Consider the following 23326-nt stretch of genomic DNA (forward strand, 5'->3'; position numbering starts at 1 on the left):
AGTCATTTGCCAATGAAATGTCCCTTCTGCAAGTTTATTTAAATTGTAGTTTGTTGTTCTCACTATATGGGGTCTCAACTGGGTGTCATCTGCAAATTCAGAAATTGTTTCTAATTCTAAAGTTTAAATTATTACAATAAGTTTGAAACAACAATGATCCTATTACTGATCCTTCTCTTTTTGCTGTTCAGTAGCATTCCTGTCAGTTTGGAATAGATTTTGAATAGATCGAGCAACTCAACCGTGCATCCATGAGATGTTTTGAGCCATCAGCAACAGCAGAACTGTGTGCAACCTCAATCTGTAACCTCACAGTCCTGCATATCCCTAGCTCTATTATTATCATCAAGCCAGAAATCAACTCTGGGTTGCTCAATGAAGAGTGTCGGAGGGCATGCTAGGAGCAACACCAGGCAAACCTAAAAATGAGGTGTCAGCCTGGTGAAGATACAACACAGGACTACTTGCATGCCAGATAGCGGAAACATTGCATGATTGAAAGAGCTAAGAGCTTTCACAACCAATGGATTAGTACTAAGCTTTGCACTCCTGCCACGTTCATTGTGAATGGTGGTGGACAATTAAACAACCCACTGGAGATTGCCATCCTAAATACTGGGGAGCCCAGTTCATATGTGCAAAAGATAAGGCTGAAACATTCTCAATAATCTTCAGCCAGAAGTACTGAGTGGATGATCCACCTTGGCCTCCTCTTGAGGTCTCCATCATGATAGATGTCAGTCTTCAGCCTGGTTGGTTCAGTCTGTGATTTCAAGAAAAGGCTAAAGGCCCTGGACATTGCAAAGGCTATGAACCCTGTCCGTATTCCAGCAAGAATTACCCAACACTTAACCTGCCCATCGACATTCGTTTGGATTCTGCCAGGGCCACTCATCTCATGACCTCATTACAGCCTTTGACCAACTGAACTTGAGGGGTGAGCTGAGAGTGACTGTTTTTGATGTCAAGGCAGCATCTGGTCAAGCTTGGCATCATGGAGCCTGATCAAAATTGAAGTTGATTTGCTGTTGCTGCTGGTTTTCTTTACTGATGCATGTGCCAAATCATTTGGCTAATCTTGAATCGATGGACTTACAATTGTATTTCCAATTAATAACCTCAAGACTTCAATTGTGCTTTGGGTTCTGCAGCTTCAGAATGGGGGAGGTGGTCATGTAGATGCATTGTTACTGGACTAGTAATCCAGAGACCCAGGCAATGCTCTGAGGACCCAGGTTTAAATCTCACATTGATAGATGGTGGAATTTGAATTCAGTCAACAAGATTCTGGAATTAAAAGACTAATGATGACCAACATCGACCTTATCTGGTCTGGCTCTAGCGCAACATCAGTATAGGCTGACTCCTAAATGCCCTCTGAAATGCTATTTAAGTTGTATCAAATTACCAGAAAGCCAATAAAAAGAAATGAAACGAGACACCATTCACTCTGATCTAGGTGCCGGTAGCGACAAAGGCAAGCGTGGTGGCATAGTGGTTCGCACTGCTGCCTCACAGTATCAGGGACCTGTGTTCAATTCCCAGCTTGAGTCACTGTCTGTGTGGAGTTTGCATGTTCTCCCCATGTTTGTGTGGGTTTCCTCCAGTTGCTCCAGTTTCCTTCCACATTCTGAACGTGCTGGTTATGAACAGGTGCCCGAGTGTAGCGACTAGGGGAATTTCTCAATAACTTAATTGCAGTGTTAATGTAAGCTTTACTTGTAACTGGTAAATAAACTTTAAGCAGCCCTGTTGATCCTGCAAATCCTCCTTACTAACACCTGGGGGCTTGTGCCCCAAACTGGGAGAGCTATCTCGCAGATTAGTCCAGCAACATCTTGACATAGTCACTCTCATTGCATCATACTTTATAGTTGTTCCATGACAGGTGCTGTGAAGGAACCGTGAGTTCATGCAGTGCATCTTTTAGATATGTAGGCTATGAGACCAGAAACTGGACCCCAACTATTTGCTATTTTGGCATTCATGCCAAATAAGGTGTTTCACTTAAGATTTGATTCTGTTGACACACTGGGAAACTTTTATCACATGACAATATACAATTAATTGTTAACCCTATCTCTAATTAGTTCCAATTCAAGCAGTGTTTTTCTTACAGACTTAAACTTTAGAAATGGTGGCGTTTGAACCCAGCTAGGTCCACAGACATTTCCCTGGTTCTCTGGATTACTGGTTCAGTGACAATATCACTGCACCATTCCCAGGGCGCACAGACACCCGCAGTTCTCTCTGTTCTTGCACTTCCTTTAAAAATGTCCTAATTAGCTTGGATTTCTCTCTCTATTCTTCCTAATATGTGTATCACATCACACCTTATTGTATTGAATTTCATCAGCCGTGTATTCACCTGTCACCAGTCTGTCTATGCCCTCTTGAAGTCTTTTGCTATTTTTCTGACTATTTGTTAGCCATGTGGTTACCTTTTGAAATTTTGTGCTGAATCTCCAAGCCGGTTTATGTTTATTAAAAAGAGCAGTAGTTCTACAGAGACTGAACCCTGGACCTGTACTACTGCCTCTTTTATGGGCTTCAATTTTGCTAACAAGTTTTAAGTGTTACTTTACCAAATGTTTTAGATGATTATACATATTATACATATGGATGATTAAAAGTTGATTATCCAGGTTTTAGATGAGGTAATGGAATAGATGAGGGCAGTGCTGCCTCCATCCATCCTATTACCTCATCTAAAACCTCACTTAAGTTTGTCAAATTTGCCCTTGACTGTTAGTGTTGGCATAAGTTCAAGCGGCTGTTAACATTCTTCTGAAGTATTTTTATGAAAAGCTATCTTGCCACCAGTGTTAAACTGTCCTATAATTGCAAGGTTTAGCCTTCTTCAGTCTTTTGAACAAAATTATAATTTTTGCAGTCCTTCAGTAGTCTGGCACCAGCCCATATCTCTATAGGCTGTGTCTGTCACTGATAAATCCTGCATAGTTCTATTGTTTTCTATTTATTCCTGTCCCGAACTACGCTTTGAGAAGGTCGGTGAACTGCATCTTGAACTGTTGCAGGCTATGTGGTGTAGATACACTCACAGTACTGTTAGGGAAGGAGATACAGGATTTTGACCCAGCAACAGTGAAGGAATGGCGATACAGTTCCAAGTCAATGATTTGGGCCTCGGGGGGGAGATACAGGGAGTGGTATCCCCATTAAATCTACCCAGTCCTCCTTGGTGGTAGAGATTCCAGGTTGGAAGGTGCTGAAAACGGTGAGTTGGAGCAGTGCTGTCTCTGTGCTTTGGCCATGATGTGGAGCTACTGGCATTGAACTGGGGTAAACATCAGGTGATGAAGGGGGCAAACACCAAAAGCTAGTGGTGTTTACTACCAAATAAACCTGTTGGACTTTAACCTGGTGTTGTGAAACTTCTTACTGTGTTTGGCAGCAGAGGAGATGAACGTTTAAGATGGTGAGTGGGGTGCTGATCAAGCGGGCTCTTTGCCTTGTATGGTGTTGAGCTGCTTGTGTGTTGCATTCATCCAGGCAGATGGAGTGTATTACTTTTGTAAAGTTAGAAAGCCAATTACAAAGTGAGAAGCCCTGAATCCATTTTCTTGCTTCAAAAACTAATTCAAATTCAGTCCAATTCATGGCCCCCACAAGTGAGACATAAAATCCAAGTTGACAAAAAAAAAAGGCATTGCATCTGATCTTGGGCTTGATCTGAAATTTGATCTTAACCAAAGGTTGAGGAATGATGGAATACTCCTCCATATCATTACATACCTGTGCTTTGTAGATGGTGGACGTACTTTGTGAAGTCAGCAGAAGAGTTACACATTGCAGACTTCCTAACGTCATTCTTATTTTACAGCCACAATATTTGTGTGGCTGCTCAAGGTCAGTTTCTGGTCAGTGGTAACTGGGAATTCAGCAGATGTAATGCCATTGAATTTACAGCGGCACAGTGGTTAGCCAATGGCGGAGGCTACAAAAAGGATCGAATATATATATATATATAGATAAAGAATATAGAAAGAGAGAGAGAGAATGTGCTATATATTTAAATGGTTGTATGACTCCTTTCAGAGCTGATCACATGGTTTGATTGGTGATGTCATTTGGGTGTTGCAAAGGCTGCTATTTTAATTTCAGTTTGTACTCTGCATAGGCCAGAGTTCTTAAAATAAACCTTGTTGTTGTTACTTTGAATCTGTGTCTAAACCACATTTTTTCTTGTTTAAAACCCACAACCCCTTACATAGTTAGGACAATATAGAGTGGCAATAGGATTAGCCGTTTCTATTTACGACATTACACAAAAAGAAAATTGGCTACAAATCAGTATTTTGTTTCATTGCAAACATCATGTAAAGACCCTAAGGTAAAAAACACTCCTCTGGGGGGAAGCAACAACAGGATTAAAGATGGAAGTGTCATTGCAGGGAGGCCAAGTGAAAAAACAGGCTCTCTGTGTGGTTTTAAAAGAGGACATTTTCCCCAGTCAGAGAAGGATGAGATTCTAAGCAGGGTATCTGGCACATTTGAAAAGAAGAAATGCGTTGCTGTGCAGCTGGAGTCGTTTCAAGAAAAAAAACATCGTCAACTGTCTCCAGGGTATTGGGAAGACAGTAAAAAATGTATACTGAGCAGGGGCAGCATGGTGACACAGTGATTAGCACTGCTACCTCACAGCGCCAGGGCTCCGGGTTCACTTGTGGCTTTGGGTCACTGTCTGTGTGGAGTTTCTACACTCTCCTGTGCCTGCGTAGGTTTCCTCTGGGTGCTCCGGTTTCCTCCCAAAGTCTAAAGGTGTGCAGGTTAAGTTGATTGGTCTTGATAATTTGCCCCATATTGCCAGGGGGATTAGGAGGGTAAATACATGGGTTACGGGGATAGGACAAGACCTGGGTAGCATTGTTGTCAGTGCAGGTTTGGTGGACCAAGTGGCCTGTTTCTGCACTGTAGATTCTATGATAACTCTTGAGTCGCTTATGCCTGCGAGAGAAATGGTGGGTCAATTAGGATCTATGGGTCCTTTCAATGAAGAAAATGAATCATGGAGTTCTGATGCAGAGCGGTTTCTGTACTTTGTATAAGCGAATAAAGTTGCAGATGAGTTGCTTGTACCAGCTTTTCTCAGTACAGTAGGCAGTAAAACTTGTAATCAGCTCTGGAGCTTTGTTCATCCAGCAAATTCAGCAATCAAACCTTAAGATGACTTGACAAAGATCCTGAAAGAGCATTACCTTCCAATGCCATTGATCATCGTGGGACGATGTAGAAGGCAAAAGCATTGCTCAGTTAGTGGAAACTAACTAATTTTCAGAAGGCGTTTGATAAGGTGCCTCACGAGGTTATTACAGAAGGTCAGGGGGCATGGAGTTGGGGGTAGGGTGTTAGCGTGGTTAGGGGATTGGCTGTCAAATAGGAGGCAGAGAGTGGGGGTCAATGGGTGCTATTCGGATTGGCGGATGGTGACTAGTGGAGTGCCCCAGGGGTCGGTGCTGGGGCCTCAGCTATTTACCATTTATATAGATGATCTGGAGGAGGGAACCGAGTGTATGGTGTCGAAATTTGCTGATGACACCAAGATTGGTGGAACGGCAAATTGCACGGAGGGTGTGGAGAGTCTGCAGAAGGATCTAGATAGGCTGGGCGAATGGGCCAGGAACTGGCAAATGGAATTTAATGTTGGCAAGTGTGAAGTTGTCCACTTTGGTAGGAATAATGGTAGGAAGGACTATTACTTACATGGCGAAAAACTGCAGCAGGCGACGGTGCAGAGGGACCTCGGGGTCCTTGTGCATGAGTCGCAAAAACCCAGCCTGCAGGTGCAGCAGGTGGTCAGGAAGGCAAATGGGATGCTGGCCTTCATAGCGAGGGGGATTGAATATAAAAGTAGGGAGGTGTTGCTGCAGCTGTACAGGGCACTGGTGAGGCCGCAGCTGGAGTACTGTGTGCAGTTTTGGTCGCCGCACTTACGCAAGGATATTTTGGCCTTGGAGGGAGTGCAGAGGAGGTTGACTAGGCTGATACCGGAGTGGAGGGGGTTGAACTATGAGAAGAGGCTGAATAAACTAGGCTTGTACTCGTTAGAGTATAGAAGAATGAAGGGAGATCTCATTGAGACATATAAGATGATGAATGGGATGGATAGGATAGAGGTGGAGAGGCTCTTCCCGCTCAGAAAGGACAGTAGGACTAGAGGGCACAGCCTCAAGATAAAGGGGGAGGGGGCAGTTTAGAACGGAGTTGAGGAGGAACTTCTTCACTCAAAGGGTGGTGAATCTCTGGAATTCTCTGCCCGTTGAAGTGGTGGAGGCTGCCTCGCTAAATATATTTAAGACGCGGGTTGATAGGTTTTTGATAGGCAAGGGGATTAAGGGTTATGGGGAGAGGGCGGGAATGTGGAACTGAGCCACGACAGATCAGCCATGATCTTATTGAATGGGGGGGCAGGCACGAGGGGCTAGATGGCCTACTCCTTCTATTTCTTATGTTCCTAAACCTTGGAAAGGTTGGGATAACGTGAGTTTGGTGATTTGTTAGAAGATACTCTTCAGGATTGTCAAGTTTGTGGTTTCCAAGATGAGGCTATCCAAAGAAGATCGCTGACTGAAGAGGCTTTGACTTTAAAGACAGCAATAGAAATTGCAGTGTTGATGGAACCGGAAGCTAAAGAGGCTTCACAATTTGATGCAGGAATGAAGATCCACAAGTTGAGAACAACCCATAAGAAGTCGAAACAGCAGCGAGCATCACATATGTGCCAAAATAGGACATTCAGCAACCGAATGCTGGAGTGCATTCATGCATTGTGGCAATAGAAATCGCATTGCAAAAGCTTGTTGGGCTACACCAGCTTCCCCTGAGAAGAACTTGGGTACCTTCAAGAAGTTGCATTCTATAAAAAGAAATTGCAACATGGAAGAATTACAGCTGTGAAGATGAAAATGTCCTGCAATATGATTAAGAGCTCCACTTGAATGTCTTAATCATACAGGGTGAATCTCTCAAATTCTGGGTGATTCTGAACTTAAGTGGACAACGTATTAGGATGATACTAGTGCTGTTGTACCTTTAATTCCTGAAACTACACACCAGCAAAAACTGAAGCATCTTCCTTTAAAACCAGCTGATGTGATTTTAAGGACATAAACGGAAGAAACCATGCCATTAAAAGGTTACATCATGGTCAGCAAGAGTCGAGTGGACAAACATGGCTTGTGTTTCCATGTGGTCGTCGTAATTTTCCAATTCTATTTGGGCGATCATGGTTGGAAACAATTAAGATTAACTGGAATGCTGTCAATGGATTGGTTGATGTCAAAACAGACCTACAATATAGAACATAAAACATAGAGCACTACAGCACAAACAGGCCCTTCGGCCCACAAGTTGCGCTGATCAGATCCCTACCTACTAGGCCTACTTATAACTCTCAATCCTATTAAATCCCATGTACTCATCCAGAAGTCTCTTAAAAGACCCTATCGAATTTGCCTCCACCACCACTGACAGCAGCCGATTCCACTCACCCACCACCCTCTGAGTGAAAACCTTACCCCTGACATCTCCTTTGTACCTACTCCTCAGCACCGTAAACCTGTGTCCTCGTAGCAACCATTTCAGCACTGGGAAATAGTCTCTGAGAATCCACCCAATCTATACCTCTCAACTTTTTATAAACCTCGATCAGGTCGCCTCTCATCCTTCATCTCTCCAGGGAGAAAAGACCGAGTTCCCTCAACCTATCCTCCTAAGGCATGCCACCCAATCCAGGCAACATCCTTGTAAATCTTCTCTGCACCCTTTCAATAGCTTCCACATCTTTCTTGTAATGAGGCGACCAGAACTGCGCACAGTACTCCAGGTGGGGTCTGACAAGGGTCTTATAAAGTTGCAGCATTATCTCCCGACTCCTAAACTCAATCCCGCGATTAATGAAGGCCAGTACACTTTCCGCCTTCTTGACCACATCCTCTATCTGCGAGGCCGATCTGGTCCTCTACACTGCTAACAGTCTTACCCTTGATGTTATACTCCTTCATCCCACTTGACCTGCCAGAATGGACCACTACACATTTATCCAGGTTGAAATCCATCTGCCACTTCTCCACCCAGTCTTGCATCCTATCTACGTCACACTGCAACCTCTGACATCCCTCCAGACTATCCACAACACCGCCAACCTTTGTGTTGTCGGCAAACTTATCAACCCATCCCTCCACTTCCTCATCCAGGTCACTTATGAAAATTACAAACATAAAAAAGTGTATTTAAAGAGACATTTAACTTCATGAAGGAAGTTCAAGTGAAGCTGAAAGCCGAATAATCAACCCAAACATCTCAAAGCAAGAGCAGTGACATAGGCAATTTGTTCCAAGGCTGACAAAGAATTAGTATGACTTATACCTTTCCTGAAACCACATGGTTCAGTTCTTATTTGTGGTGATTTTAAAACAACCATAAAGTAGTGTTGTGCGCTGATCAATATCAACTTTCTCTAATTGAAGGTTGGTTTGCTGGGTTTTCAAATGGGTAGAATTCAGCAAAATTGATCTTTCACAAGCATATTTTCAGAAGAATGTAGCTGCTGAATCTCAACCATTGCTTACCTTTGTTACTCATAAAGGTCTTTTTGTTATAAAAAAAAAATCTTTATTTTTCGCTAGTAGATTGTTTGCCTGTTGCACTTTCTCAAGTTCAGAGACATGTCAGAAATGATCCTATGATGGGGAAGGTGATGCATGTGGTAGTGAAAGTAACAGTTGCTGGAACACATTTCAATTTGTACTCTGAACAGGCCAGAGCTCTTAGAATAAACCTTGTTATTACTTTGAATCAACGTGTGCAAACCACATTTTTTTTTGCTTAAAACCCACAATCCATTATAGAGTGGCAATAAGATTAGCCATCTCTATTAAACTCTGTGATGACTTCAGTCAGGCTAATAAGGTTGGCCTGCTAGAGTATGAGTATCTGATGTCTTAATTGATGGTTAAATCAGGGAGCCTCATGCTCCCTATTTAATGCAGGTGAGTCAGACTCCCAACCTGCATTCAGCAGGGAGCAACTGGAGAGCGGGCTGTGTACAGATGGATGGTGTAAATAAAGTAACTTGATGATGGGATGTTCACCTCCGTGGAATTATTACAAGTCCCAGCACAGGCAAGATGGGATGAATCTTTGCTTTTTTTCCAACACTCATCTCACCTGGTCCCCCACTTCCACCAGTGATACCTCATACCAAATTTTGCTCTCTGTGGCAATATGCATGCAAAGTTGTACTGAGTTTAACCAGCCTCATCATACTTTAAGTAGAGCATTTACCAATTTGACCCATCAGAAGAGGATTTTCTATCATTATCGAAACATGATGACTAAAAATACAACCTTTGCTGCTGTAAGTGCCTGAAAGATTATGTTGTACATGTCCTTGGAGATATGGCTGCATTGTTTCCCACAAGACCAATGCACTCGCTCAACACAAGCCTTGTTTATATCAATTTTGATGCAAGTGGCTTTCCTTTGTTCAATACTGATGAGTGTTTTATTTCCTTTTGAATCCTCCTTTATTCTGGGAGCATTTCCTGCCTACGCAATCATTTTCGTGCTATAGCTACATGAATTATAGTACAGAATTGGTGGTGCTTTTTTTGGAAGCAAGCAGTTTTAAAAGCAGCACAAAGGCTGGGATTGACTGTGATGGTCCACAGCATTTTAGGTTGGGTCTTTCATTGATACTTTCTAAAGATGCCATATCGCACAAGTGTCAGCCAGTGGCCACTTGTATTGAGAGAAAAACTGAGCATCTCTCTTTGACATTCAGTGACATTGCCATCATTGACAACAATCTAGAAGATTAACATTGACCAAAAATTGATCTGAACCAGCCACATCAGTGATAAGAGCAAGTCAGAGGCTGGGAATTCTGCAGTGAGTAATTCTGCTCCTGACACCCCAAAGCCTGTCCACCATCTACAAGACGCATGCCAGATGCATGGGAACACCACCTGCAAGTTCTCTCCCAAGCCACTCAGCATTTGGATTTGGAATGATAACACCATTTCTTCACTATCACTAGGTAAAAATAATGGAGTTTCCTTCCTGACGTCCCTTGGGTGTAGGGACGTCACATGGACTGCAGCGGTTCAAGACAGTGACCTTCATGAGGGTAATTAAAGATGTTATTGTTACTTTAAATCCCTGGGAGCAAACCACGTTCTTTTCTTTTTACTCTATTATCTTGTATTACCCTGCATTGATAGGAGGAATGTCGTTTTGGAGTTTTTTTTTCTTCCTCGTAAATTTAAGGTTTCATTTTCTATTTTGGCTGGCTGCAGTTGTTAATTTTAGAGGAACATTAAGCTGAAAAAACGTGTTCCTGTTTCTCCCTGGTTTTGGAAATTCTGTTGGTCAGCTGAAAGCAAGGCTTCTTCTACTCCCTGGAGTAGAACATCTACTGTTGATGGCCTGACCAGAGTGTTTCCCTGGTGTTCTGGGAAGCTGCTCCAACTTCAAACTGTTCTGGATGTGTCCAGAGGGCTGCTATGACTTAGAAGACAGAGTTCAGGGTTTCAATTCTCCAACCAAAAAACTCCGTTCCAGTGTCACATGAGCATTAGTCTTTACTGTGTTAAATTTGTGGAAAGGGTTTTTGTCCATAGGAAGTTTTAGATATAGTTGTTAAGGGTTATATATTATTGTGGTTGTTTTTGTCTGTATTGATAAAAATTATTGGAAAGAAAATTAGCATACATGTTAACTATATTATATAAACTTTGTTTGATAAAAGCTCCCTATTGGGTCATTTGAATCATACCCGAAGTGAAGCATCTCATGCTTATCTTCACCAGATTCAAAGTACAAAACTTATGATCCAGGCAGACTTCTTCAAACACTTTGAAGTTTCTGACCTGAATGACAACAGTGTAATGTACGGTAGTCTGATTGCATCGATAGACGAGGATGGCATTTATAAAAGAACAACATTGGAGGCTAATGATTAACGGATTTGGTTGTAACGCTGGCATGTGATATAAGGGATTGATTAGTAGAATTTGAGCTGTATTCCCCTTCTGAAGAACCATGCGTAATTACTTTGATATCTTCACAGACCCGCTCCTTAGCCAGTTGTTTGGAAATCTATAACAAACTTGGATGTTTTTTATCTTTCTTCCCACTCTGAGAAAGCAACTGACTGCAGAAATTGATGTTTCAGATTGTTTGTAACTAAGGTGCTCCATACGGATCTGAACTTTGGTCTTCTGATCCATTTGATCATAAGGACCCTACTTCCAGGTTAACAATATTGCTCACTCCTGTTCATACTCAGCTCAGCTGAACCTGAAACCATCCTCCATGCCTTCCCTTACTAAATTCTCAGTTATCCAGTCCTCCCCTGACTGGTGTCTTATCTGCACCCTTATTAAACTTAATTTCACCCAAACTGTTGCTGCTGGCAAATGATCCCACGCCTTGTCTTACTTGTTCAAGTCTTTGCCAACATCAGGTCCTGCTTTGTCTTGAATTTAAAATTCTCACTGTGTTTAAATCCCGCCATTGCTTTCCTATCGCTAACCTTCTTCAGCCCTGCTGAACTCTGGTCTCGTTCTAACTTCTTTTGTGTCTATATCCTTTTACTCCATCATTAGCTTCTTTATTATCTTCCCAAACCGCTCTCCTCCTTCAACTCATTCTTCTCCACGATTCTCCAAAGTACTCACCACTTTGAATAATCTTTCGGAGACTTTTTTTTGAGCTTGTTATGCCACTTCTCACCAAAATAATGGAAAGGATAGTTGAAGGTAGCGGGTTGATGCTGTGCGTATGGACTCTCAGAAGTTGTTGGACAAAATGTCACAACAAACCTGCTGTTAAAAAAATCCATGGGATTAAAGGGACTGTGGCTAAATGGATACGAAATTGGCTAAGGGATGAATGGCAGGGAGTAGTGGTATGCATTTGTTTTTCAGACTGAAGAGTGGTATATAGTGGTACGGCCCAGTGGTTGGTATTAACATCACTGTTCTTTTTGACATGATAGTGGGCTGGACTTGGGTCAAATTTCCATATTTGCAAGATGGTATAAAACTTGAAAATGTAGTAAACAATGAAGAGGCTAGTACTAACTTCAGATCAGTGAAATAGACAGAGGTGAGACAGGTGAACATTACCATAAAAAAGTGTAAAATATAATTTGTTTGGAAGAATGTGAGGTGATATAAAATAAAAGGTATAATTTTAAAAAGGCTGCCATAAACACAGACCTGGGCGTTTCTGTAGACAAGTCTTTGAAGGCAACAAGGCAAGTTCAGAAGGCTATAATGAAGAATTATCAGATGCTCAGTTTTATAATTAAAGCTGTCAGAGCACAAAGGTTTTGCTGGACCTTTACAGAGCACTAGTTTGGCCTCAGCTGGAGTATCATGTTTAATTCGGGACACCACACTTGAAGGGTGGCAGTGCCTTGGGCAAGGTGTAAATGAGATTTGCTTAAATAGTTCTATATATGAAGGACTAGTTATTTGGAGAGACAGGAGTATCTGAGGTTGCTTTGCTTAAAGCAGGGAGGTCAGGAAGAGATTTTGATAGAGGTGTTCAAAATTGGGAGTGGTCTTAAGTGAGTGAAAAGGAGAAACAGTTTTCAGTGGTTACAGAGTCAGTAATCACAGGAGGCAGATTTAAGATTGGCAAAAGGAACGGGGATGATGGAAGGAAAACATTTACACAAGGGGCAGGAATTTCTGGTCACACTCACCCCAGAACTGGAAAATCTCGCCCAAGGCCAACGGACCTTTGCATGATCCATTCCCCCGTCAACCCACTATAATTCCCGTGGGACAGCAAGGAACACACTGCCTGAAAAGGGTGTAGTTCAATAGTATGTTAATAATTACAACTTGAAGGAAAACAATTTTACAGGGCTGCAAGGAAAGAGCAGGAGAATGGGACTAACTGATGGCTCTGCCAAAAATGCACTGGCATGATGTGTCGAATAACTGATTCCCGTGTTCAGAGATTTCACGTACTTGGGGTGCTCGTGTACTAAAGGCGCAATAAAAATACAACTACCTTCCTTCCTTTTCTCATTGCAGTCTTTTTAATGGGTGAACAGCTGATGCTGCCTGGGTTCTCATGTGAGAGTGATTGGCATCTGTAGAACTGTCATCATGCCAATAAGTAGGATGAAATTTGAGGAAACAGGAGAATGTAAAGCATGTGCAGCAGACAACTTGCCTACAAAAAAAAGCAATCAAACAGAAATTATAATCATGCTACAGAGCTGGAGCTGTCATGCAGCAAGCCTACGGAAAAGCTTACATGTTCTTCAGTTTCTCAACAAACTACCCACCATTTGTTAGATGCCTTTAAGACATTAAAACATACAGTTCCAGAGAATATAGGCTGCGTAGTAATAAAGAACATTTTAAATGAGCCTTGTTTCTGTGTCTGGCAATTATAATACTACATGTGGGAGTGTGCATGATATAGTGCTTCTGTTTCTGAGAAAGCCTGCGGAGGCTTGAAAGGAGGAGGAAAAATGCTACCTTAAGGGCTTAAACCTTTCATAGGAGATGGTTATTTGGCCCATTGTGCATATGTTGCTTATTCGTAATTCCTCCGTGGCCTCTCCTTCCTGTAGCCTCCTCTAGCCATGCAACTCTTCAAGGTCTCTGTGCTCCTCTAATTCTGGCTTTTTGGCCGCTCCCTACTTTCTTTGCTTCTCTGGCAGTTGTGTCTTCCAATGCATGGCCCCAAGTCCTGGGATTCCTCTTCTGCCTTGCTACCTCTCTCTCCTTTTAAGTGTCAAACTTCTAACTTTCCATCCTCTATCTTGTCAAATGAGATCAGGATTGCTCAGTAACACTGATCAGGATTGGTCCCAAAACTGCAAATAAGCGATTCACAGAAATTGCAGCTTAGCCATCTTTTATCAGAAAACCAAAGGACAAAGTTCAAGGTCTCAATATGATGTGGACTCTGCAATGTTCTTGCCTTGTTTTCAGAACTAGAGCTGTCTTCACTATACTCGCCCTAAGGCTTCTGGCATGATGATGCTGTTCCCTCTGATTATGACCATGTGGGATGGCACAGTGGGTTAGCACTGTTGCCCCACAACAGCAGTGACCCTGTTTCAATTCCTGGCTTGGGTTACTGTCTGTGCGGAGTCTGCATTTTCACCCTGTGTCTGCGTGGGCTTCCTCCAAGTGCTCCAGTTTCCTCCCATAGTCCGAAAGATGAGCTGGTTAGGTGCATTGACCATGCTAAATTCTCCCTCAGTGTACCCAAACATGCGTCAGAGTGAGGCAACTAGAAGATTTTCACAGTAACTTCATTGCAGTGTTAATGTAAGCCTACTTGCAAAGAACAAAGAAAAGTTCAGCCCTCCAAGCCTGTGCTGGCCATGATGCCCTAACTAAACTAAAAAAAACCTTCTGCCCTTACTCGGTCTGTATCCCTCTATTCCTTCTATTCATGTAACTTTCAGATGCTTCTTAAATGTTGCTAATGTGCCTGCTTCCACCACCACCACCTCTGGCATGGTATTCCAGGCACCCAACCACTCTCTGCATGAAAAACTTCCCTGGCACATTTCCCTCAAACTTTACTCTTCTCACCTTGAACCTGTGCCCCCTTGTATCACAGAATCATGGAACCCCTACTGTGCAGAAAGAGGCTATTTGGTCCATCGAGTCTGCATCAACCACAATCCCACCCTACCCCCATATCCCTACCTGTTTACCTGCTGATCCCTCTAACCTACGCATCTCAGGACATTAAGGTGCAATTTTAGCATGGCCAATCAACCTAACCCCCACATCTTTGGACAACTTATTATGCTTACCCCAGCTGGCATCTCCATTTCCTGAGATATCACATTGATAAAACTTTGACATTTATATGTTTAAATATGAACTATTTATTGCTGGTCTTTAACTATTCAAGGTATGGTCATACATAGTGCTGTCTCTACCCAGGCCACCTACTAACTTTCAGAATGTTTTCTCTAGGCTGTTGTCTTTTGAGTCTTTTTTGAACTCATTTCTGGATGTCACTGGGTATCGCTGGCTGGTCTAGCACTTACTGCCCATCCTGAATTTCCGTTGAGCTGAGTTCCACACTCAGTCATTTCAGAGGGCAGTTAAGAGTCAACCACATTGCTGTGGGTCTGGAGTTGCATGTAAGCCAGTCCAGATTTTGATGGCATTGGTTTCATGGTCATTGTTTGACTTTTAATTTCAGATTTTTATTGAGTTCAAATTTCGTCATCTGTTGTGGCGGGGGATTTGGACTTGGGTCTCTGGATAGCTAGTCCAGTAACAATGCCACAACATCACCACTTCCTTATGGCTATGCCATTGCCTCCCCATGTGACTCTTAAGTGCTGTGATTCTCCAGTACCATGTTAAACCTTGCTGTGCTGCGCGTCTTGACATTACAACAGAATTCTGGCACTTATTTACCACTGCTCTCAGTTGTATTAATTGTTTCTCAGACAGGTGAAAGTGGACACTGGTGTTCCCCATGGGTCAATATTTAGGTCCAAATAACTGATGCATGTAAAAATGTACGGCAGTTATCATGGGGGATTTTAATCTGCATGTCAATTGGTCAAACCATGTTGGTCAAGGCAGCCTTGAGGAGGAGTTCATAAAATGCATCCGCGATAGTTTCCTTGAACAGTATGTAGTGGAACCTATGAGGAAGCAAGCTATCCTATGTCTGGTCCTATGTAATGAAACAAGAATAATTAATGATCTTACAGTTAAGAATCCCCTCAGAAGAAGCAATCACAGTGTGGTTGAATTTAAAATACAAATGGAGCATGAGAAGATAAAATGCAACACCAGTGTCTTGTGCTTAAACAAAGGAGTCTATAATGGGATGAGGGAGGAGTTGGCTAAGGTAGACTGGGAGCAAAAGCTTGATGGTGGAACAATTGAGGAATGGTGGAGTACTTTCAAAGTGATTTTTCACAGTGCTGAGCAAAAGTATATACCAGTGAGAAGAAAGGACTGCAGGAAAAGGGATAATCAGCCATGGATATCTAAGGAAATAAAGGACGATAGCCTTGTGCAATAGTTGGTCAGATGCTGTCTTGATGTCAAAGGCAGTGACTCTCACCTCACCTCAGGCATTCAGCTCTTTATTTCTGTCATTAGTTCGATCAGGCCATTGGGATTGGCCTATTGAAATATGAATTTCCTTATTAAGGAATCAATTAATGGGCCAATCACGGAGCCTTTCGTTGTATTTAATTGGGAGTGTCAGTTCTTCTGGCACTCCCGAAGGTAGACTGCTGATTGTTAACGCCCTGTGTACTGCTGTTGGAATTGTAAATAAAGTGAATTTGGTGAAAGGACTTCTGCCTCTGAAGATTTATTACATTTCCATGTTTGGACTAAGACTTTAATGAGGTCGGGAGCTGAGTGGCTGCAGCAGAACCAAAACTATGCATCTGTGAGTCGGTCATTGTGGAGAAATTGCCAACTGATGTTACTGTTGACAGCCCCCTCCATCACTTCACTGATGATAGAGAGTAAACTGATGGGCTGGGAATTGGCCTGGTTGGATTTATCCTGCATTCAGTAGACATCCACATTACTGGGTGGATGCCAGTGTTATAGCTATACTGGAACAGCTTGCATAACGGTGAAGCCAATTCTGGAGTGTATGTCTTCAGTATTATTGCCAGATTGTTGTAATGTGATTCAAATTGGCTGAAGACTGATATGTGATATTGGTGACCTGAGAAGGAGGCTGAGATGGTTCATCTACACAGCACTTCTAACTGAAGATATTTGCAAATGCTTCAGCCTTGACTTTTGCACGAATGTGCTGGGTTCCTGCATCATTGAGGATGGGATATTTGTGGAGCCTTCTCCTCCAGTGAGTTTTTTAATTGTCCACCACTGTTCATGACTGGATGTGGTGGGACTGCAGAGCTTAGATCTGATCCATTGGTTGGGGGATTGCTTCGCTCCGAATACTGCATGCTGCTTATGCTATTTGTATGCAAGTTGATCATTCTGGATTTCTCACTCTTGTTCGTTCACTCACCTTCCGACCGTAAAACAGAGCCCAGTAGCTGCGCCCTTTAGGATGTGGTCAGTAATTGTGCTATTGAGGTACCCTTGGTGATGGATATTGAAGTCTCCCACCCAGAGTCCATGCTCTGCTCTTGCCAGCCTTAGTGCTCCCCCCAAATGGTGCTCAGTGTGGAGGAGTACTGATTCATAAGTGGGGGGGATCTCTTGTCAATTCATTCAGGGGATGTGGGTTTAGCTGGGTGGTGTATAGTACATGCAATCAGCAGGAGGTTTCCTTGCCCATATTTGCCTTGATGCCACGAGATATCAGCCGATGTTGAGAACTCCCATGAAATCTCTTTCCTGACTGTGTACCGCTGCATCGCCACCTCCTGACTGTGTACCACTGCATCACCAGTTCTGCTGGGTTTACCTTGCCGTGGGACAGGACATAGCAGGGCTGGTGCTGGTGATGTCTGGGACTTTGTAAGGTCTGTCTATGTGAAGCTGATACTTGACCAGTCCATGGGACAGCTCCCCAGATTCTAGGACAAGGCCCCAGATGTTAGTAAGCAGTTTTTTGACAAACCTAACCCTGCAATGTTGTTTTCAGTGCCAAGTTTGATGCCAGGTTGTCTGTCCACTTTGTTCCTTTCTGTTGACTTCTGTCATGGTTTGATGCAACTGAGTGACTTGCTAGGCCATTTCAGAGGGTATTTTAAGAGTCAGTCTATGGATCGGGAGTTACATGTAGGCCAGACCCTTTAAGAATGGCACAATTCCTTCCTGGAAGGATATTCGTAAACCAGATGGTCTTTAATTACAGTCGGCAATGGTTTTGTGGTCACTGTTATCACGAGTAGCTTTTCAATTCCCAGATTCTATTAATTTAATTCAAATGCCAGTAACTGAGTTGAAATCCTTGTCCCGGTGTTAGCCTGCTCTCTCAATTACGAGTCTGGTAGCACTACCACAAAACCTCTGCCTTCCTCCTCTGGAGGAGGATATGTTTTTGACTTAGATGCCAGAATGTTCCCTACTGAACCACAACTGATATCTAGAGTTTTAAAAAATGAAGCCTGACATTACTGAGTCTTTGCTTCCTGACTATCCCCAGCTTTCTGTTCTACCTCCGATGTACTTGCACTGTGAGAGCTTTGGGCAATTCATTTTGGTCATTTGCTAACCATATCAAAATTCTGTTCTTTCCCACCAGATGGCTGGAACTCTACTTCACATCATTACAAAAGATTGCCATTTGGAAAATGGGAACTGCACATCCCACCCAATATGGATGGTTCGCCCCCAATCCCCCATGGATCCAAGCTTAAGGTGAATATTTTGCAATGTAGTCTTTCTTGACAGTAATGTTTTCAACATCAATGAACAGCTTTGTTACTTCAGGACTTTTGTCACACTGCTTATTTGCAAAACATAATTGAGTATTTTTCTGTATGAAGTAGCTTTTCCTCCAGTGATTCCCTTGAAGGGTAGTGGAGGAGGGGATGGCAGTGAGCTCAGTATTGAAGACAGTAGTTCTCCAACCCAATAGTTATTTTTTGTGGAAAAGTTCAATGGTTAATTCTCTGCAGTGCTCCGGTTTTTCCAGTAGCAAAATGATCACTTGTTAATTTATACCTGGGAACTCCACAGTCCAAGTTGCAGTTCTGGCAACTTTGAGGGACTTGCGAATATTCTAGGTAAAGGGCAGTTTGTGACTTTGGATAATGCTGGGGAAGGAAAGCAATTTTCCACAGAAGCTTTCAAGACCAAAATGGATTGATTTTTGGCAGGCAAGGATAGGGTTATGGAATACAGATCAGCTATACATTGTGAATGGCAGGGCAAGTGCTAAACAGCTTTCTCCAGTTTCTGTATTTGTAATCCCAACACTTCTGTTTCTTCTCATTCAGCATGAGCAAAATAAGTCCTGTTACTGGTCTCTGGCCACCTTTAGGATAAATGTGAGGTTATCCACTTTGAGAGCAACAATAGGAAGAGAGATTATTATTTGAATGGGTGTAAATTGAGAGAGTTGGCTATGCAACAAGATCTTGGTGTCCTTGTGCATCGGTTGCTGTGAGTAAGCGCACGGGTACGGCAGGCAGTAAAGAAGGCAAATGGTCTGTAAGCCTTGACAGTGTGAGGATTTGAGTATAGGGATATCGATGTGAAGAAATTTCTCCTCATCTCAGCCTTAAATGATCCCTTTAACTGAGACAATGCACCCATATTTTATGTTCTCCAACCAGTCGAAAAACCTGTGTGTCAAACCCCTGCAGAATCTTGTAGGTTGCAATGAGATCATCTCTCATTCTATTAACTCCAGAGAAAATAGGCCCAGTTTACTCAGCCTCTTCTCATGTTTCATATCAGGAGCCAAACTAGAGAACTTTGCTGTACCTCCTCCAGTGCTAGTTGGTCCTTAAATGTGGAGATCAAAACTATACACACTAATCCATCTGTAGTTTCAGCAAGAGATCTAAAAATCTGAGGTTGTGTCGCACCGACTCAAGATCAGCCTCTTCCCTGCTAAATGGATTTACCTTGCGTTAGGGTGATCTTTCTCTACACCCTAGCTATGACTGTAACACTAAATTCTGCACTGTCTCGTTTCCTTCTCTATGAACAGTATGCTTTGTCTATATCTTTTCACTGTATGCTAATACATGTGACAATAATAAATAAAATCAAACATCAAAGCATTGTATAGCAAGCCTTGTTTATTCCTGTATTCTAATTCCCTTACAATAAAGGCCAATCTGCCATTTGCCTTCAAAATTACTTACTGGGCCTGCTTATTAATGTAATATCCTTAAATGAGCATGCCCAAGTGTCTGAACATCAACAGTTACATATTTCACATTTTAAAATAAAATCATACTTTTCTATTTTTATTACCAGTGAATAACCATGCTTCCCCACACTATACTCCATCTGCAATGTTGCTGCCAATCCCTTTACACCCTTTGTGTCAATCTCACAGTTTACATTCTTACCTAGCTTTGTGTCACCAGCAAACTAAGACACATTGCTCTCTCTCTCTCTTAGCCTAAGTCATTATTATAGATATACAACCAGTATTGGAGGTTGCAATTTTGTTTAGTGTGGTCTCTTGTCAAAAACTTTTCGGAAATCTATGTAGACAGTTTTCTGGGCTTTCCTCATTCATCACTTCAGTCACTTCTTCATCATATTATGAAGCTGTGTCAGGTGTCCCTAAAATACTATTATGGAAAATGCAGTGAATAGCTTGCGAGGCAAAATGCAATGATGACCTTATTTGTTTAATTATAGTATCATCACATTACACCCTCTGCTCTTGAGAACTCTGTGATTCCGCTGCTCTGCTGATTTTGATAGCTACAGCTTTCTCCACATTGAGCTTTACATAGCAAAGCAAGCAAACCAAATGGGAAAACATGTCTTTGGCAGGAGTGAAATCATCTGTGTGCCACCCACTTCAACTTTACCTCTCCCAGTTCCTCCTCTGACTTGGATGTGCTGTGTTGAACATCGAATCAGGTGATTGTTATTAAATATGATTAGGTGGAGACCATTTATAGAATTATTCCTGGTAATGTTTTAAATTTAAGGATATTTTACATTAAGAAACAATTAAATGCTAGTCATGTGTTGATGTTCATATTAAGGCTAATTACTTTTCCCACATATCCAGTATCTCAAATTCTTACATGTGTTAATCTTAATCAGCCACACTTGGAATACTGTGCATAATTCTCCATATTGTGGAAGTCACTGGGGAAGGTGAAGTAACCGTTCACAGGACTGTTACCAGAATATACTTATTCAGGAAAGCTGAACAGGCTGAGATTCTTTTTCAAGGAAAGAGAAGGCTGAGGTGAAACTTAAAGCGTTATGTTTGAATGCATAAGAGAAAAACAAAATATTGTGGATGCTGGAATCTTTAACAAAAGCAGAAAATGCTGGAATATCTCAGCAGGTCTGACAGCATCTGTTGGGAGAGAATAGAACTGACGTTTTGAATCTGGATGACCCTTCATCAGAGCTGAGGACAAAGAAAATAGGACGAAATTTATACTGTAAGGGTGGGGGTGGTGGGAATGGTTTGTGTAACTGACAAAGATGTCAGAGACAGAAAGGTAAAGGGAATGTAAATGGTTGTAGGAGAGGCTGAGAGTGGTGCTAATAGCGTTCAAGAGATTGGAATGTAGAAATGGCTGAACAAAAGTGCAGAGTGTCAAAGGTCAACCTAAGGAATGTGACCTCCAGGGTGGGTGCAGGATAGGAATGGAAAAGTGAGATTTAGAACATAGAACATTACAGCGCAGCGCAGGCCCTTTGGCCCTCGATGGTTCCACTGGTCGGCGCAACAATCTAATGACCCTCTAACCTAAACTATTCCAATGTTATCCATATGTCTATCCAATGACCATTTGAATGCCCTTAAAGTTGGCGAGTCCACTACTGCTGCAGGCAGGGCATTCCACATCCTTACTACCCTCTGAGTAAAGAACCTACCTCTGACGTCCGTCCTGTATTATCACCCCTCAGTTTAAAGCTATGTCCCCTCGTGTTAGCCATGACATAAGAACATAAGAAATAGGAGCAGGAGTAGGCCATCTAGCCCTTCGAGCCTGCCCCGCCATTCAATAAGATCATGGCTGATCTAAGTGGATCAGTTCCACTTTCCTGCTTTCTCCCCATAACCCTTAATTCCCTTGTCTGCCAAAAACCTATCTACCCATGACTTAAATATATTTAGCGAGGTAGCCTCCACCACTTCAACGGGCAGAGAATTCCAGAGATTCACCACCCTTTGAGTGAAGAAGTTCCTCCTCAACTCCGTTCTAAACTGCGCACCCCCCCTGCCCCCAACATCTTGAGGCTATGCCCTCTAGTCCTGCTGTCCTTTCTAAGCGGGAAGAATCTCTCTACCTCTACCCTATCCATCCCTTTCATTATCTTATACATCTCTATAAGATCCCCCCTCATCCTTCAAAACTCCAACGAGTACAGACCCAGTCTATTTAGTCTCTCTTCATAGTCCAACCCCCTCATCTCCGGTATCAGCCTAGTGAACCTCCTCTGCACTCCCTCCAAGGCCAAAATATCCTTGCGCAAGTGCGGCAACCAAAACTGCACACAGTACTCCAGCTGCGGCCTCACCAGTACCCTGTACAGTTGCAGCAAGACCTCCCTGCTTTTATATTCTATCCCCTTCGCTATAAAGGCCAGCATCCCATTCGCCTTCTTGATCACCTGCTGCACTTGCAGACTGGGTTTTTGCGACTCATGCACAAGGACCCCCAGGTCCCTCTACACCGTAGCATGCTGCAGCTTTTTGCCCTTTAAGTAGTAATCCCTCCTACTATTCTGCCAAAGTGAATACCTCATACTTGCTAACATTGTACTCCATCTGCCAGGTCCTCGCCCGCTCGCTCAGTCTATCCAGATCCCTCTGCAGACTTTCCACACCCTCCGCGCAATTTGCTTTTCCACTCATCTTTGTGTCATCAGCAAATTTCATCACCCTACACTCAGCCCCCTCCTCCAGATCATCTATATAAATGGTAAATAGCTGAGGCCCCAGCACCGATTCCTGCGGCACTCCACTAGTCACCAACCGTCAATCAGAATAGTACCCATTGATACCAACTCTCTGCCTCCTATTAGACAATGAATCCTCTATCCACGCTAACACCTTACCCCCAACTCCGTGCACCCCAACCTTCTGAAGCAACCCTTTGTGAGGCACCTTATCAAACGCCTTTTGAAAATCTAGAAACACCACATCCACCAGTTCCCCTCTGTCTACCGCACTAGCCACACCCTCATAGAAATCCAAGAAATTCGTCAAACACGACTTCCCCTTAACGAATCTGTGCTGTGTCTGCTCTATCAAACCATTCCTCTCCAGGTGTCTCGCTATTCTTTGACAGATTCAAGCATTTTTCCAACTACAGACGTTAAACTAACCGGCCTATAACTCCCTGCCTTTTGTCTGCTACCTTTTTTAAACAGCGGCGTAACATTAGCCGTTTTCCAACCTTCCGGCACTTCCCCGGAATCCAGTGAATTTTGGTAAATCCGGTAGAAATATTTGAATGCATACTTGGTACTTCATTTTTGAATGCTTGATGCATTTACAATAAAATGGATGAGATAATTGCATAGATAAAACTGAGTAGGTTTCTAATAACCTTTGCAGAGATGTGATTGTAGGCTGAGAAAGATTGGGAGTTAAGTATTTCGGAATACTTGACCTTTTAAAGAGATAGGCAACATGGAAAGAAACATAGAAACTAGAAGCAAGGATCAATTGGGCTTGTACT

At 42.7% G+C, this 23326-nt stretch overlaps 1 protein-coding gene across 2 annotated transcripts in view; it reads left to right on the top strand.

Annotated features, from left to right (window-relative positions):
- The window catches only part of gbe1b (glucan (1,4-alpha-), branching enzyme 1b), a 509684-nt gene that overhangs the window by 93464 nt on the left and 392894 nt on the right, over window positions 1-23326 (top strand). For both annotated transcript variants that reach the window (XM_080203341.1, XM_080203342.1), the window contains exon 3: window positions 18226-18341. In XM_080203341.1, the coding sequence (XP_080059467.1) occupies window positions 18226-18341 (116 nt within the window). The remainder of the gene's footprint in view (window positions 1-18225; window positions 18342-23326) is intronic.

The sequence above is a fragment of the Carcharhinus amblyrhynchos genome, chromosome 15, assembly GCF_965287045.1.
Source record: "Carcharhinus amblyrhynchos chromosome 15, sCarAmb.v2.hapA, whole genome shotgun sequence".
Lineage (NCBI taxonomy): Eukaryota > Metazoa > Chordata > Chondrichthyes > Carcharhiniformes > Carcharhinidae > Carcharhinus > Carcharhinus amblyrhynchos.